This window comes from Vigna radiata, chromosome 6, assembly GCF_000741045.1.
Source record: "Vigna radiata var. radiata cultivar VC1973A chromosome 6, Vradiata_ver6, whole genome shotgun sequence".
Lineage (NCBI taxonomy): Eukaryota > Viridiplantae > Streptophyta > Magnoliopsida > Fabales > Fabaceae > Vigna > Vigna radiata.
The window spans coordinates 30545470-30563438 of NC_028356.1; the positions used below are offsets into that span (position 1 = coordinate 30545470).

The 17969-nt window shown below is 29.1% G+C and overlaps 1 protein-coding gene across 1 annotated transcript; it reads right to left on the minus strand.

Annotated features, from left to right (window-relative positions):
• Positions 1-2697: 2697 nt before the first annotated feature.
• LOC106764732 (pleiotropic drug resistance protein TUR2) lies at positions 2698-11000 on the minus strand. The gene is made up of 24 exons (XM_014649090.2): positions 10560-11000; positions 10142-10262; positions 9954-10042; positions 9760-9844; positions 9465-9624; positions 9264-9340; positions 9143-9196; positions 8969-9059; positions 8571-8872; positions 8195-8476; positions 7729-8045; positions 7494-7654; positions 7317-7420; positions 7061-7217; positions 6854-6958; positions 6602-6762; positions 6077-6409; positions 5374-5664; positions 5184-5267; positions 4949-5082; positions 4444-4671; positions 4155-4326; positions 3709-3963; positions 2698-3136 (listed from the first exon to the last, which is right to left on the minus strand). Exons 1-24 carry the CDS (start codon positions 10877-10879, stop codon positions 2879-2881), a joined length of 4341 nt encoding a protein of 1446 aa, XP_014504576.1. The 5' UTR covers positions 10880-11000; the 3' UTR covers positions 2698-2878.
• Positions 11001-17969: the final 6969 nt, after the last annotated feature.

Below are 17969 nucleotides of genomic sequence, written 5' to 3' on the forward strand. Positions count from 1 at the left end.
TTCTTATTTAGAATTTAATAAATATGTAATTTAATTTAAAAATCTAATTTTAATATATTTTCATATTTTAATAATTATTAAAATATAATTTGTATTATTATAATAGTTATATTAAAAATAATAAAATTAAAATAATTAAAATAATTAAAATAAAAGTAATAAAAATAAAAAAACAAAAATAATAATATAAAATCTGATTTAATATATATAAATATATTAAATTATATTAAAATATTAAATTAATGAAATAAAATTTTGAAATTTTTAGATTTCTTAATTACTATTGCTTTAAATTTAATTTTTTAATAATAATATTATAATAATATAAATTATATTTTAATAGTTATTTAAATATAAAATTTATTAAATAATATTAAATTTTTAAATTAAGTTAAATAATTAATAAATTATAAATGAAAAACAAATTTTTAAAAACTTTCTTATCGGAATGGAAATCCGATCACTATAGTATCAGATACCAATATCCGATGATTATTTTTTAAAAATTTTAGTTTCTATTTAAAAATTAATGATAATTTAATTTACTTTATTATTTTAATATAATTTAATATTTATATATATTAAATGAGATTTTATTATTATTTTTATTACTTTTATTTTAATTATTTTAATTTTAATTTTTTTAATATAATTATTATAATAATACAAATTATATTTTAATAATTATTAAAATGTGAAAATTATTAAATTATATTATATTTTTAAATTAAATTAAATAATTATTAAATTATAAATAAAAAATAAAGTTTTAAAAATTTGTTAGAAAGTGTTAAAGAGGTGTATGGTTACTTTTTTTAATAAAAAAGAGAAAAAGTTAAAAAAATATTTATTGAGATTAAAAAACAATTTAAAAAGAAAAAATTAAAAGTATAGAATGAAGTATTGGAGGTGCAGGATAAAACATGTAAAGTAAAAATTTTGGAAAAGTTAGAAGTGTAGAATGAGATGTTAGAAGGTTAAAATTGTAATTTTTGAAAGTATAGGATGAAATTACAATTTTTTTCATTATTTATAATAAGAACCAATAATTAGGTTAACTCTATTTGTTAATAAAATTGAAAATAAAAATGAAAAAACTAAAAATGTTAATAAATAATTTATTGTAATAAATTATATAACAAAATGGAAAATTTGTAGGGAGGTTCAACACACATAAGTCTCTATACTAGTAAGATATTATCTTAATAGGACAAGAGCTCACAAATTTATTTTTGGTTCCACTTTAAAAAACTTCTTACCAATGGAAGTATCTTACTTTATGTGTATATAAATTCATGTTCATCTCTTCTTTTATCCAATGTAAGACTTTATTTATATTCAATAAATGTATTGTAAATAAATAACTTAGAATTTTGTTTATCATAAAGTATTATTACGTGATGACTCACATCGAAACACACAACCAAGAAAAGTTTGAGGATATCTCTTTAAAATTAAAGTTTATGTTTGGTTAAATAAATTTTCTATATTAAAATTTTTTCTATTATTTTTATTCATGGAAGTGGGAACATATGAATATTAAAATTTAAAAATAATTGGTTAAACTTCTTAAACTTGTACTCATCTCCATATAATTTTGTTTCATAACTTTGTTTCTTAGTGTCTCAAGCCACCTCAATCTCCCACTAATAGTTTTCAGCCTTTTTTTATCAAAATTTTTCAAACCTCCCAACAAGGAATAAAGTAGGTCATATATTGATTAATTTGTTTAATATTATTTGGTTTCATATGGCTGTCAATAGTATTTTCTCGTGTTGAATTTCCAACATAAAACCATGTTTTATAATAATGTGAAAGAAATACAAACATTAAAGTTCTATTTCAAAAGTGATTTTATGATATATTATTTTAACAACTTCAAAAGTGTTAAATATTGCATTATTTAATTTAATTAATTTAAATTCAAAAAAATGTTCATTTTTTCAATTATCCTAGTTATCATGAATATTTTAAGAATAATACCATTAAATATGGTTATTCATATTTAAATCTAGGGTTAAATATGTTTTTAGTCCCTATACTTTGGGGCGATTTTTGTTTTAATCTCTCTTTCAAACTAAGGTTCAATTTAGTCCTTCAACTTTAGAAAATTCTGGTTTTAGTCCTTTTTACCAAATTTTTTTAACTTTATTTGTTGTTTCAAGCATGTTTCATTGTAGCATTTGGATTGTTGATACTGTTTGACACATTTTTGATTCAATGTTAACTGAGAAACGCGCTTGAAACAACAAATAAAGTTAAAAAAGATTGGTAAAAAAAGACTAAAACCAGAGTTTTCTCAAGTTGAGGGATTAAATTGTACTTTAGTTTGAAGGAGGAACTAAAACTAAAATTGTCCCAAATTATAAGGACTAAAAACATATTTAACCTGAAATCTATTATGCATAACTTATTTTTCTTATATTTAAATTCACCTATAAGAAAATGAAGTTATTAAGAAAAAAGTATTGGGTGTATCGATTCCCACTTCCTTTTCAACAAAACCAACATAAAATGTTAGGTTAATTAAATAAATAAAAGAAGTTATTAAGACGAGAATATTATTTTAAACTATATCTTCGAAAGTGATATGTCATAAAAATTAAAATTAAATGCTTTCATGTCAATATTCATGACATATGATACAATAATGGTTCTTTATAACCAATATGCTAAATATTACAAGATGATGATAAAAATTAATAACAACTCATTATATAAAATCATGTAATACTATTAATTTAGGGCAAATTCTAGAGGAAAATATGATCTAGGATTTTGACAAATGTACATAAATACCTTTTCTTTGACAAACTAAAATGTTCTTAAAAATTGGGTATGATTGTATGATCTAGAGTGAGAAGCATTTGTGATGATTTCATCTTTTTTGAAAGTTGAATACTTTGATTCCAAAGGCAAAGATGAGTGCAAACAAAAGTGAGAAACCAGCCACTACAATTGCAACCACTCCAAGAAAATCATGTTCAAACCCAAAATAACTCTTCACAAATTCTTCAACCCTTTGGCCATTCTCAAGCTTCTGCATGTCATTTCCATATTGGGATGCCACCAATCCATTCAAGGTCCATGCAACAGGGCAAATCCAATAGTACCACTTCCACCATATTGGTATTCTCTGTAATTGTGTTCATTTTCAAAGTTAGTTGCAAATGAAAAAAATAAATAAGAAAAATGTTCACCATTGACTCATTTCTCTTCATGCAGAATCTCTTACTGGTTGAAACTTATCAGAAATCACAAAAGCTGTGGATTTCTCATGTTTTTAAATGACTCTAGGCAATTTTGTAGTGACATTAGAGGTTGGATCTATCGAGAAGGAGGAGAAGGAGGTTCACTGGAAAAACACAATATCAACAAGATGTGAACCTAACCATATAAGAGATTGATACTATTTTTTACTAAAAACTTTAAGACAATGGATTAGCAGGTCTTCACTTTTATATAATGTTTTTACTTTCTCTTTTCTACCTATGGATTCACTTAGAATTCTAACATTGGATTGTGTATACCAGTAGAATTGCATGTTAATATGCTTCAAATTCTTACTTTAAATTCACAACTTCTATGCGGACAGGGTGTTTGATAAAAGAAAGCAAACCCAAGGAAATCATTAGGAAGTGGCATTTTGTTTTAGAGTGAGCAGTGACATGTAAGAAAAAAAATTGTAAACAAGGTTGTGTGACTCACAGATAAGGGAATGATGAAGCCTGAGAAAAGACTCCATATTGCAAAGAATGAACTGGACAATATGGCAGCAACATGTGGATTGGGGGTGATGGCCATGGTCATCATACCATATAAGGTGTAGTATAAGAAAGTGAAGAACATGAAGAAAAGAAACCACAAGAACTTTGATGTGGTCCAATCGAATCCCATCATGGCATATACTATAATCCCATACATCAGGGTTTGAACCAAGATGTGGGGAAGTTCAATAACAACCTGCAAGTACAAAACAATTGTTAGAGTTCAACGTTTACTATTCAATAATCAATCAATTGTTGTTGCTTTGGAGTTTGGAGTAAGACAGATGTGTATACATAAAAGAAAAGTAGTTTAGAATAGAAGATCAAAGATAATTTATGAACACTCATTTTACTAAATTCAAAATATTTATCAAGTTAGTACTTTACCTGTGCAATTGCATATGGCAAAGCTGAATACATTCCAGCAGCTCTCTCTCTGTAAAAAACTGTTCTCTCTACAGCTATTATAGGCTGCACTGTGGCAGCATTTTGTACTCCAATGAAGGTAACTGCAGCATACATTGAGCCCATAGCATTGAAAAGATCTTGCTCTTTTCTCCTGTGATTTTCATTATCATGCCGTTATTAACCAACTAGGTGATATTATTTGTTTTGAAATTCATTTTCGCATCACTTTGTTTATTTTATCTCAATGCATTGTTTGCTTTTCACATACCTTTTCAGGCCAATGTCCCAAAATATGATCCCAAATAACAATGCTATTAGCATTGTGAATAGGATTCTAACTGCTGTATATGATGTATTCCTCCAGTATGATAAATGTTGTTTCCATAGACAAGCTTTACATTGTGCCACCAAAGTCTGTGAATACTGACTATCAAAATGTAGATCCTTTGAACCTTGAGGTGGTATACTAAGCTCTTGGATCAATTCTTTGTTTCTCCTATACAATCGGAAGCATGAGTGATGATTGATCAAAATCTTGAAAAACAACAACATTAAAATCATCAACAATTGAATCCATTTGGTTTGAGAACAGATCTGTGTTCACTTTCTAACCAAAGGTTTGGAAAGAGGAACCACAATAAAAAAAAAGTGACAGTAATGTATATAAAATTGAGAAGAGAAGATTAGAACAGATCGTGAGAGTTAGAAACACAAAAGGAAAAGTGAAAAGAAACCAAACAACTACTGATTACAATATGAGTTAGAAGTCTAACCGATATAGTTCTGAGTTTCTGTACACATTGGTGAAGTTGACCTTAAGAGTTGCTTCTGTTCCTGCTGATGTAACTTCCAACATCCAGGTTGCAGGGTTATAACCATCCTTGATCTTAGGAACTCCTTCAATAGCCTATATCAATCATGAACTACAGTAAATATGCTAGATTTATATGCTACAGAAGCAATTTATGTTTTTATGTTTGTTGGATCTCATTTACACCAGAGATTCACCTCAAAGTACTGAATCAGATGGGAACAGTGGCTGCCTAATGGACCAGCATATATTTGCTCCCCTCCCATTTTCAAAAGTAGCAGCTGAAAAAATGGAGATGGCAATACTTTATTCTTTGATTTGAAACATAGTTTCCAAAAAGGTGGCTTACACAACTTTACCTCAATGTGAAGACTAGTTAGTACTTACCTCATCAAACGCATCAAATATATCAATACTTGGCTGGTGGATGGTGCAAACCACAGTTCGTCCTGTGTTCACAGTGTTCCTCACAGTTCTCATTACAATTGCAGCTGCTCTAGCATCAAGGCCTGAGGTTGGCTCATCCATGAAAATTATTGATGGGTTGGCTACAAGTTCAACTGCAATTGTAAGCCTCTTGCGCTGCTCAGTTGAAAGACCAGTCTCTCCTGGCAAGCCAACAAGTGCTCCTCTTATTGAGTTAAGCTCAACTAGCTCCATGACTTCCTCCAAGAACATCTACAGCTCATTGAATTGAGTTCAAGTTTACAAGATGTTATGTCCTCATGCATGATGTGATGCAACAAGTGTTCCAAACCATTGCAAGTAATAAGATACGGTGAAGAGAGAAGGTCAATATTGAGGAAACTTCTTCACAAAAGCTTCTAAAAGAGAAAAGTAAGAAGAAAAACTAAGATTAGTTTCTCCGTTAGCTTATAACTTCTACACATCAGTTTATACATGAATTGATTTATAGAAGTTATAAGCTAATTTTAGCATTCTGAAACTAATTGTAGTTTATGGAGAAGTTGATTTCATTTTTCTTTCTTCTTTTCTCTATACTTAGAAGTTTTCCTGAGAGAACCTGATCATTCTTTCAGGTCTTAAGTAATGAGTTTCATGTTTCAATTTAGATAGAAGAAAGTTGTACCTTTCTAGTTGCGCCATCAACTTCACCAGGTAAACGAAGCCAGGCCGAATATAGCAAAGATTCATAAACTGTAACATTAGGTGAGTGGATATCAAATTGTTCACAGTATCCTGAGATGCGTGCAAACGTTTCTTGCCTCTTTATGTATCCAGATATTGTGATGCTCCCTTCAATATATCCACCAGTTTTCCTTCCAGCAAGAACATCCATCAAAGTAGTCTTACCAGCACCACTTACACCCATCAGAGCTGTTAGTACTCCTGGCCTAAAGACACCACTAACACCCTTCAAAAGTTCTAGACGTTCCTCAAAAACTCCTTGCTTTTTCATTTCCTACAATCAATATAACAGTCAAAATGTACAACAGTTCTAATTATTTTCCACAATGATCAGACTAAGTTCAGTGCTATAGCAGTTCCTTGTCCACTTGGAGCAAAAAAAATAAAATCGAAGTATGCTCTAAAATATATTTTAAATAGAAACAATACCATATAAATGGGAAGATTACACATAAAAATAAAGTACCTGTGGCATGTCTATAGAATATTTGATCTCATCAAAAGTGAGGGATAAAGGTTGAAAAGGAAGAACCATACCCCTCCTTCCACTTCTGTTAGCTTTGTCATCACTTACTCTTCCAGAAAATGACCTGGATGACATACTTCTTTCATCTACCGTCTTTATTTCTGACTTGTCATCACATTCAACAGGTTATGGCCTCATTACCAAAGAACAAGCTGAAAATGAAGAAACTGTAACTTGTGCTCAAGTACTCACCAGAGGAGCTCTTTCCATTTGTTAATTGAATTAACTCTTCAGTTGTTGAGGCATTTCTCTCCAGCAATGTCTCTTGGGATAGCCCTGCTTGATCCTTTGCAAATGCTGCAGAAGAAACATATTCAACGAGAACAAATTTAGTCTCTGGTTATTTAAAAGGATCCAAGTAAATTTCTCAGTTAAAAGATGCATGAATATAGTACTTACGACTTAGATATTGCAAAGCCAAGGTGAACAGAAAATTAAACAGAAATACATAACCAAGCAATGCTCCTACTCCAATCCAATACCAATAAGCTTCTGGGAAAAGTCCACGAGTTTTCAGTATCAAAACTCCTAACGATTCGTTGGAATTAGGAGTAACCTACAGCATCAATAAATCATCTCATAAATATATATCTAACTTTCCAATGCTCAGTGTTTCTCATGAAATATGCTAACCATTGCAAACAAAGAGTGTTACCTTTCTCCAACTATGACCAAGAAATTCATTCACAGCTATGGCATTCTGTCCATACATCAGAGGTGAGGACCAGTAACCCCACACAAACCATTTGTGCACATCCTCTGCCACAAAGAACAAACTTATCATAAAAAGTTTTCATTACAAAAACCAAATTTCAAGTTACAATTTTCTTACCTCTCGAAATCACAAATCCTCCCAAAACCAGAACTACAAGTAATGCAAATCCTCCAACGGTGTTTGCAACTATAACATCCCTTCCTAATGCGGCCATCAACCGAAACAGTGAAGATGCCATCATATTAATGCACAGAAGTATCAAGTATTGCTTCAAAAGCCTGCCAGTAGAACTTCTCATTAGATTCCAAAATGAATAACCAGAAGCTTAATTGATGATGTTGCAGCTTCTTGCCTTAAAAAATTTGGATCAAAGCCAATGGCATAGTAAGTGATTCCTTCCCAAATAGCTACTTCTATAAGGGTTACAGGTATTTTGAGAATCCATGGTGGAATAGAATAAGCCCATGCAGGATAGAAAAGAAGGTCCCTTTGCTTGTAAAAGACAGGAAGTTTCATAATGGCCATATTTAGCTCTGATATTCCATTGAACATCGCTACCATGACTGCGAAAAAAAGAGCACCCAAGTAAGTTCCTCCATCCTCCACGGTCTCGTGATGCATCTTAGTTCGTAGAAATAATGTTGTTGTCATGACAGCTAAATAGACGAGCTGAAAACAAGGATTCAGACATGCATAAGGTTCCAAGAGGAAAAGACAAGAAGAAAAGGATACATCAAAGTTGAAGCAGTGTATTTTGTGCTTGAATTTAGTTTCAAATCAGATAATATGAAAGAAATTAGTGATTGAATGTTTCTCACTTGTGTGACTTTGAATATGTAGACAAACGAATTTCTCTTCATAAGCAAAAACTCTCTGCTAGCACAAGCCCTCAGCAGCTCCTTCTTGTTAACACCATACTTCTTTGTGGTCAATGCATTTGGATGGCATTTAGACTTATCAAATGGAGTGGCTAGCTCCTCTCCTAGTTTTTGACCTATGTGAAATAATTGGAATGCTTCAGCGAAATCCTTGACAGTGACAAAGCTGTGAGGTTCATCTTTACGTGCCCAATATTGCCACTGATCCTTTTTTGATGTAACCTGTTGCATCCCACAAGAACAAAGTTAACCTTCAATTCATAAAATACGAACAAGAAAATCTTTAAAACCAACACCAAGTGAATCACGCTCATACTTCTTGTAGGAAGTCAGCTACTCCTTTTCTTTCTGGACACTTGAAACCCATAGATTCAAAAAACTCAAGTACATTTTCTCTTGGTCCTTGATACACAATTTGCCCATCTGTTAACAGTATTATATCGTCAAATAGTTCATAAGTTTCTGGTGCAGGCTGTAGAAGAGCAACAAGTGCAGTTCCATTCAGAATATGGATAGATTGTTGGATGGAGTTGACTATCTGAAAAGTTGTGGAACTGTCCAAACCAGTTGATATCTCATCCATGAACAACACCTTTACAGGTCCAACCAGCATCTCCCCTTCATTATTACGCAGAAACTTTTAGTAATCAAACTCTTTATAGGTTCCCAATTCTTGTTTTATTTTTCATGCTGTTATTAATAAACATAAACTACCTGTTGTGACTCTCTTTTTCTGCCCTCCTGAGATACCTCTTATCATTCCATCTCCTACCATAATGTCAGCACACACTTCAAGTCCCAAAATCTACATCATTTAATGAAAACATATTATGCTGTTTCTTCAGAAACCATCATTATTTTCTTTATTTGATGAATCTGAACTCTTACCTTAAGAATGTAATCAGTGACTACCCTCGTTCTCTGTCTTCCTAATGCTGCAGCCTACACAATATGATCCTATGTGTTCAGAATTTCAAACAAAGTTTTGTCAAACTTTTTTTTTTCTCACCTTCATATATGCATCGATATCAGGATCTGGTTTAATCTTTGCTTGTTTCTCTCTTCTTAGTAGCTCAGCCAACATCTCTGCAAATGAAGTTAAATTCAAAACTCTGATTTAGAGAATTTAAGATTGTTGAGATTCGGTTAAAAGGTATTTTGCATTGCTTTTGTTATCTATGATTTTATTCCTGAAAATGAAGCAACAAACCATAATTCTGTCCAACCCCTTGACATCTAGCTGAGAAAGCCAGTGTTTCTCTCACAGTCATTTCTCCAATGTGGTTATCATGTTGACTTATATAAGCTGATGTCCTTTGTGGCACAAACTCTTCAAGCCCATGTCCGTTGTATGTGACTCTCCCATAATGCTGAGGTTCCATCACCAATTATATCAGTTACTCAAATGCAATGTATAGTTATAATAATTAGTGAATTATGTGAATTATTCTCTTATAATTATCATAATTAGTGCAAGATTATTCTCTCAAAGTTGGTTTTCTTACTTTCAAATCTTTACCAAGTTTTCCAGCCAATGCCAACAGCAATGTGGTCTTTCCAGAACCTGGTGGTCCCAAAAGCAATGTCATTCTGCAAAAGGCTCATCATCAAAACACTAAAACATCTGGTTGAAAGGTGCTATTTGAGTAAAATCACTACATAATTATACAATGAAAAAAACAGTGAGTGATGAGTTCACCTTCGAGGCTTTATGATTCCACTGATATTCTGAAGTATATGTAACGGTTTCTTTGGACTTGGAATTATGTGAAGACAATGTAAGAATCCCTTGGCAAAAGGAAGAGGTGATTTCATGGTTAAACGACCTGAGGTAAAACCAAGAAAGAAAAAAACACTACAGAAACAGCATGTGCTATATCGAAATACCTCAATTACATTAACGAAGAAGTTCAGCATTGAAGGCAAGGATCGTCCTCCAACATAAACCTGTGCTTCCACATTAACATGCTCAAATCTAACTTCTATTGTTGGAATATCAAGCCCTGCTCTGCATATTCAGTCCAACAGATCAGTCAGAAATTCACAATCACAAGCATCTAAAATCTCAACCACCATATAGTCTCAAATCCACCCAGAACTAAGGCTTTAAATTATAGTTACTGACACAGTTTTGTAGCAATCCTTGATACTAAAGGAAAGTTACAAACAAATATTGTGACCCTTTTGAGATATTTTCAAAACGAAACTATGCTTCAATAGGCCATGTTTTCAGCTTTTGTTTGAACGCATGCTGCAAAAAAAAAAAAAAAAAAGTGGTGCTTTGATTCACAAAACAAGCTCTAACCTGTCCATTCTCTCCCTGAGTTTCAGCAAGAACCTTTCATTGTCCTCTTCTGCTATCTTCACGAGCCTCTCCACAATAATCTTCCTCTCTGTGAGGCCTAGTTGCTTGATGTCAACTTCTCTCCCTTTGCCATCTTCACTGTTGAGAATACTTCTCTGAATGCGAAGATACGTGGGAAGTCTCTCTATTGCTGCCCATTTGAGAGCTTCCTCATCATCTTCACGTTCAGAAGTTGAAAAAACATCCATGCTGTTGTTCCTCCATATCTTAGAACCACTGTCTCTTCCACTGTCAACTCTCGATATGCCACTGCCCTCCATTGATCTCAGACAAACCAGAACTTAGCTTTCAGATATACCAAACCTTCACCATGTTCTTCTTCTTCAATCTCATGTCACAAGATCATTCCTGTTCCCTATGAACAATGTATTTACCTTAGTATTAAACTATCTGATAATGTTTTTCTAGGAGCCCTTTGACAACCTATTTTAAGGGATATTTCATTGAAAAAGTTAAGTTTTTCTTTTTTTTTTTAAATAATATTGTAACACACTTTTCAAAAATAAAAGAATAAAAAATAAGAAAAAATAATATCAAATAAATATAAAATATTTAAGTATGTAATTTTTTTTTATTTGTAAAAATATTTATAATATTAAAGGGGAAAATAATAGATGTAAAGTGGGTGCAAAAATTTTGTTGTTGAGTGTAGAAGTAAGAGTGTGCCGACTCTTTATGCTGAAATATACACATTTTATATTTGCTTTCCAAAAGTCACATTAATTTTGCTAAATATGAAATTCCTCCTATTTCACATATAAAAAGGTCACCAATAATTAGTAATACTATTTTTATTTTAAAATAAATATTTTTCTTTAACATTTAATATAAAAATAGAAGAGCTTCATCTACAAGAAAATGCCAATTGAATAAATAACATTTTATATGATTTTGTTAAATAAGACCAATTTAGTCTGAATTCGTTAATATTTATGATAAATACCTAAAATATTTTTTAAAATAATTAAGGACATTATGTCATACCAAAATAGTAGCTCATAAGAAATAAAGTATTAACAACTGCTATTAATCACTATCTACCTTTCTAATTGTGATTTTCTTTAAATTTTTCTTTTATTTATTACATTATATTCAGCATACCACTAACTATTTTTTTTTATTAATTATATAGTTACCTTTTTATCTAATTTTTCTACATATTATACTTATGCATTTATTATTATTGTTAAGATTTAAATAATTATTACATTTCTTTAGATGAAAATTTGTTATATTTCTTGACTCTTAATTTCAATTTTATGATGAATATTGTCAATTTAAAAGTTAATATATTATCAATCAATTATGATTTATTTTCAGCATAACTTTTGAAATAATTATATTAATTAATAATTAATAAAGCTAACATACATATTGTATTTGAATAACAGGTATAAACAATTGTAAACTTGGCATTTGTATATATTTATGTGAGAAAATAGGGTAAGCATTACTACCTCCATTCTATATTATTTTAGGAGAAAGTTTGGTCTTACCTAATAGAAGGCACTAAAAATTGACTTTTATTATTATTTGATTTTTATAAAAGCAAATTTAAGTTTAAATAATTATTAGAGATAACAATTTCACGGGTAAGGATAGGATTTTTTTATTTAATCTCATTTTAAAGTAAAATATTATTTTCATTAGTATACAATTTTTTTTCTTATCTCCATTGTCAATTTAAAGCATATAGGGGAGACTAATTTAATGGATTTGAAAAAATTTGAAGATAAAATTTTTTGTTGTTTAAGTTCGGAGGTAGGCGAGAGTAGATTTTGAAGTAAATTTTTTTAATCTCTCACATAAATTAAATCATACACTGATTCTGATAAATTTTACTTCCAAATTCACTCTCACTTAGAGGTAAATGAGAGTGGATTTAGAAGTAAATTTTTTTAATCTGTCACATAAATTAAATCATATACTAACTTTTTAATCTGTCGCATAAATTTACTAATTCTCATAAACTTTACTTCCAAATCCACTTTCAGTTACCTTTAAATCCACTCAAATAAACAATAACAAAAAAAAATTATTTTCAAATCCTCTCAAATCTCTTCAATCACTCTCCTCCAAATCCCTTCAAATCAACAAAGCCTTAATAATTAGTAATAACTTAGTAATAAATATGTATGACATTCACTTTTGTTTTATAAAAAACTAAAAATCATAATAAAATACATTATGTTATCAAATATTTTTTAAAAATTATAATTATATAAATTTCAAACCTAACAAATAATAATTTAATAAAAATAAAATAATTGTATAAAATATTGTTACACAATTGTACATAAATAAAATTATGACAATCAAAACATATTTTAATTTTGTTAATTTTAATGAAATAAAATTAATAAAATTAAAAATATTTTTTTAAAAAATTTTAAATTTAATAATATTTAAAAAAAAATCAAACTTAAAAAAATTTAGTCATCCAAATAATAGCTCTCATCTTTATACACTGTGTATTAATCACATCTAAACAATTTAATGTGTGTATAATACTGAAATTAGAAATAAATGCATGTTGAATTTATGAACTTTGGTATAAAATCAAATTGGTCAAAACTAAAAAAAAAAATGTCAATGGATATTTTCCATCAATTTTTTATACAATTGACATAAATTTAATGATGTAAGTGACACAACAATATTTCTCTAACTCCATTTTAACCTATATTCTTAAGAAAATATATTAAATGAAATAATTATTTCAACTCCTTCAAAATCCTAGACTTAAAAAAAAAAATTATCTCCATCCACTATTATACGAAGAGAAATTTTATCTATTAACGTTTTTCTCTTTAAATCTTTTTAAGATGTTTTCCTTCATTAAAAATATTTTTATTGTATTTTATTAAAAATATTTTTATTATATTTGACTTTCAGATTAATATTTTATTTACAAAAAATTATAAACTAATTATAAAATATATTTTTATTTACAAAATGCTAGAAATTATTAAAACAAAGTCAACTTCTTTTGAATCTAATTAACTTGAATACTTCAATAAAAATAAACTCAGACTACAACCTTTATAATTCATAACAAAATTCAGACTAAATAAATAACTACTCTATAACTTCACACACATTTTTGTTTAAAATCAATAAAATATTTACTTTCTAACTTTTAAACTATTATTTATATAAATAAATTAATTACTGCAAATCTAAGATATTAGAATTTGAATTTTAACTTTTACTCAACTTCACACACTCAGTTAGGAGAAGCTTATATTTACATTATATAATATAGTTTAATCTTCATTTAATCAATAAAAAAACTCTAACACATTTATTCACACCAAATACTAAATATGTTAAATGTGAAACTTTATATTTGGGATGTAATACAATCAATTCAATGATTAATTTTATAAATTATATATAATAAAATTGATTTTAAGTTATCTTAACAAAAAATAATTATAAATTTATAAGAAGTTGTCTCAGAGATTATCCTTCATAATTATTTAGCAACTATATACTTTAATTAAAATATGCATCCTGACATGTTAACAAATTCTTTTTGAACAATTTTTTAACAATAGAACACGTGTCACCACTTTATTAGTCTTTTTGAATTTATTTTTAAAAAAAATATTTGAAACGGATAATCACAATCCACCACGTATTGTAAAAAAATTGTCAAAAACAATTGTTAAAAAAAAAAATTCTTAAAATATTGTATATTTTGAAATATGAAATTTGACATAATTTTGTTTATATCTCAAAAAATGGTTGAGAAAAGAATATATAAATTATTTTATACCTTAATTCTTAATCAATGGAAAACTATAAAACATGATAAAAACACTCAATAATAACTAAATATTAAGCATAACTCATGGTCAAACATAAAAAATAATTTGATAGAGCTAGTTGCACATAAAAAAAGCAACAAAGATGTTGTACCATTTTTTTTCCTTGTTTGTTTTAGGACCTCACATACTCATTTGTAGTATTTTTCTGATTTTTCTTTCTCTTTTAGTCAAAGAAAAAAAGAAGAAGAAAGGAAATGTGTGACAATAAGTATCTTTAATCCAGTAGTGATCTTCACCCATTTGTTCTGTTTCTTTAATTTTGGCTAAAATTAATTTTTCTTAGAGAAAGAAAGGCATTTTGAAACATATGAAAGAGAATTTGAAAAGGCAAATCCATGAAGTGTGAAGGTTGTTAGAGGAATAGACAATGAAGAAAAGAATGAATTCTTAATCATCATTACAAGCAAGAAAAAGGGTTTCATGGAGGTTGGTACACCTTACAGATAAAGAAAATCAAAACTCCATGAGAAAGTTAAAAGCTCCAAAAGCTTTTAGGAGACATAAGACGAACACTTGGTGTGCATTATTCATCGCAATTGTGTTACGTGGATTCACACTGCACATACAAATTCTAGTTGTTATAATAGTGAATGTTCCATAAAAAGTGCACCTTTCATCTTTTGATTCCAAAACCATTGTTCTCATGTGAAAGGCAATTATTCCATCAAAAGCATTGTTAGAAAATAAACATCATCAAGAACCCCACATGAATGCACTATGTATATTATTCACATTATCTTATGCAAGCAATGCGTAATGTGTATGTGAGCCTTCAACTGAGGAACAAGTTATATATTTGGTTTTGTAAATCCATCATCAGAGTTGAAGTTGGTTTTATTCTTAAAATGCGTCTCAGTTAGTTAAGAAAAAAAGTATATAAATAAAGATTTATTTTAAGGAAAAAGTTTCTTTAATAATTTTTTTTTCACAATTTTTTGATAACACATACGTCATAGTTTGTGATTGGTCCGTTTCAAATATTATTTTTAAAATAAGTTCAAACAAACCAATAAAGTACTGATACATAATCAAAAAAATTGTTAAAAAAAAATTGTTAAAATATCATTATCTTTATTTTAATTCCTAATAGATGAAACGTTTAGAAACTTCGATTAAGAGTTATCAAATTAATTGTTACTCCAAATGAAAACTACTTCTCTTTGAAAATTTTACAAAATTATAGGTTTTAGTTGCAAAACAACATAAGCATATAGTATTTTTAACATCAGTTAATCGAGATCTAAGATTCTAAAATTTTCAAAATTTATGGTATTTTTTTATTTATTTTTTTCTGAATAGGATCGATAGTTTCAATTGTTTAAAAAACCATTTTCATATCTATTTTCTACTGTGGTTTCTTATAAGATTGATGAAAATTTTAAAATTGTCATTTGTTTTTTTGGTTAAAACTACTTTGGCGTCCCTGTTTTCGTAAGGTCTTCCCATTTTGGTCCCGTTCTTATGAAACTTCCCAATTTGGTCCTTAAAAGTGTCAATTTGGTTGAAATTAACCCCTCCCGTTAAAATTGAGTAACGGTGTTAAATCTGGACAGAGTTGGATGGAGGACGTGTCCAAACTTAAAAACATGGTAGGAATCTGAGTGATACGTGGCGTGATTAAGTGGTAAATTGAAATTAAAAAGAGGATTATGGTTACTTAATTAAAAAAGGGAATTAGGATTGAGTGAAATAAAAAAGGAAAATTAGGGTTCTAGTAAATCGAAAAGCAATTAGGATTAAAACTGTGAGAAGAATCTGAGAAGAATCATCTAAAGTTCATTACCAATCGTCAGTGGAGACGATCCAGACTTGATTCGGTCTTTAGAGCTTCATGAACAAAAAAACCTTTCAGAGGAGGATCTCTTCTCTCTTGACCCTTCTTCATGGAAAGAAAAACTTCACTTCTAGTTTCCTTCTCTTCATTGTTTTTTCTTTTCCTTTCTTCTTAGACAAAGCTGAAGCGGTTTAACTGTTTTTTTTTTTTTTCTTTTCTTTCTGTGTATTCTATTACAATACAAGTTTCATCTAAGCGGCAGCAACCGTCCCTGCACGAAAGGAGTAGTTCTGGGCCTTGATTGGGGAGACATATTTTCTTTGTTCCTTTTTTCTCAAAGCCTTCATAGAAGAAATGTTCTTATTCTTCTCCTTGGCTTCGTCTCTCTCTATTTGCTCTTGTCTACACTCTTCGCTACAAAAAGGAGTGTCCCCTCTGTAGTACAAACAATTCCCACCGTCAGAGCCATTGCATAAAAACCCAACAACTTTCACATTCAAATGGAAACCACAATCAAATTACAAATCAAAATCAAACCTAATAATCAACCGAATTGAAGAAAAAAAAAAAGGGGGAAAACAGCATTGAAGAAAAAAAAAGGGGGGAAACAACATTGAAGAAAAAAAAAAAGGGGAAAAACTTCACTTTTATTCCTGCCACGTTTTTAAGTTTTGACACGTCCTCATTCAACTCTGTCCAGATTTAACACCGTTACTCAATTTTAACGGAGGGGTTAATTTCAACCAAATTGACACTTTTAAGAACCAAATTGGGAAGTTTCATAAGAACGGAACCACAATGGAGAAAACCTTACGAAAACAGGAACGCCAGAATGGTTTTAACCTTTTTTTTAGACAGAATTTTTATAAATAACTTTGATGGAACTAAAATAATATATTTAAAATTTATATATATTATTATTATATTTTATTATTGGTGTTTTCATTTGTAAGTTTAATATATGTATATATTAATTTTGTCAAAATTATTCAATGTCATTTTTCAATTTTTTTTATCTTATTAATTTTCATTTTTATTAAAAAGAATCAATATAATTTGTTAAATTTGTTAAATTGATAATTTGATAATATAAACAACAATATGAAACCAAGGTGGTTGGACTTATCTAATATAACCTAATTATACAATGTTACATTACATGTCATCTATAAATTATATAATCTTATTGTTACCTTTCAAATGGTGTTAGGACCAATTTATTTACTAAAATTTATAAAATTTTAGTAAATATATATGTGGAAGAGCACGCACCTACTCGTGTAAATCTTCTGTCACTTATTATTATACACTATTTTTATTAATATATAATTATCATACGTAATAGGATTAAGTGAGATTGGTGAGGTTTATTTAATTTAAAACTTATAAAGTTATTACCTAATACACTAAAAATATAATTCAACTTGAATTAGGAGGAATTTAGAAGGGTGAAAGTTATTTAAAGTGAAGTACACCCACGTAGTTGATGTGATATGTTTTGGATTGTTATTGATTTGGACATCAAGTATTGGTGCTTGTACAACTACATGTGACCAACATTTCATGCATGCATACATATGCTGTCTCTGTCTAACCATACATCACTTTTTTTTGTTCCTGAATTGTGTTTTTTAACTTTATACGTACATATGGATGGATACGATGAAAAGAGCAACAAAATTAAATTTTCAAATAATATAATTTCTCCAAATTTATAAAAATACATGAGGACAAACTATAAAA

Bases quoted from the DNA above. Each gene is read 5' to 3' on its own strand.
- LOC106764732 (XM_014649090.2), bottom strand. From the start codon at position 10,879: ATGGAGGGCAGTGGCATATCGAGAGTTGACAGTGGAAGAGACAGTGGT. The intron at 9,845-9,953 runs GTGAACTCATCA...AGCCTTTTGCAG, and splicing joins GGAATCATAAAGCCTCGAAG to AATGACATTGCTTTTGGGAC. The intron at 9,625-9,759 runs GTAAGAAAACCA...ATGGAACCTCAG, and splicing joins AACTTGGTAAAGATTTGAAA to CATTATGGGAGAGTCACATA.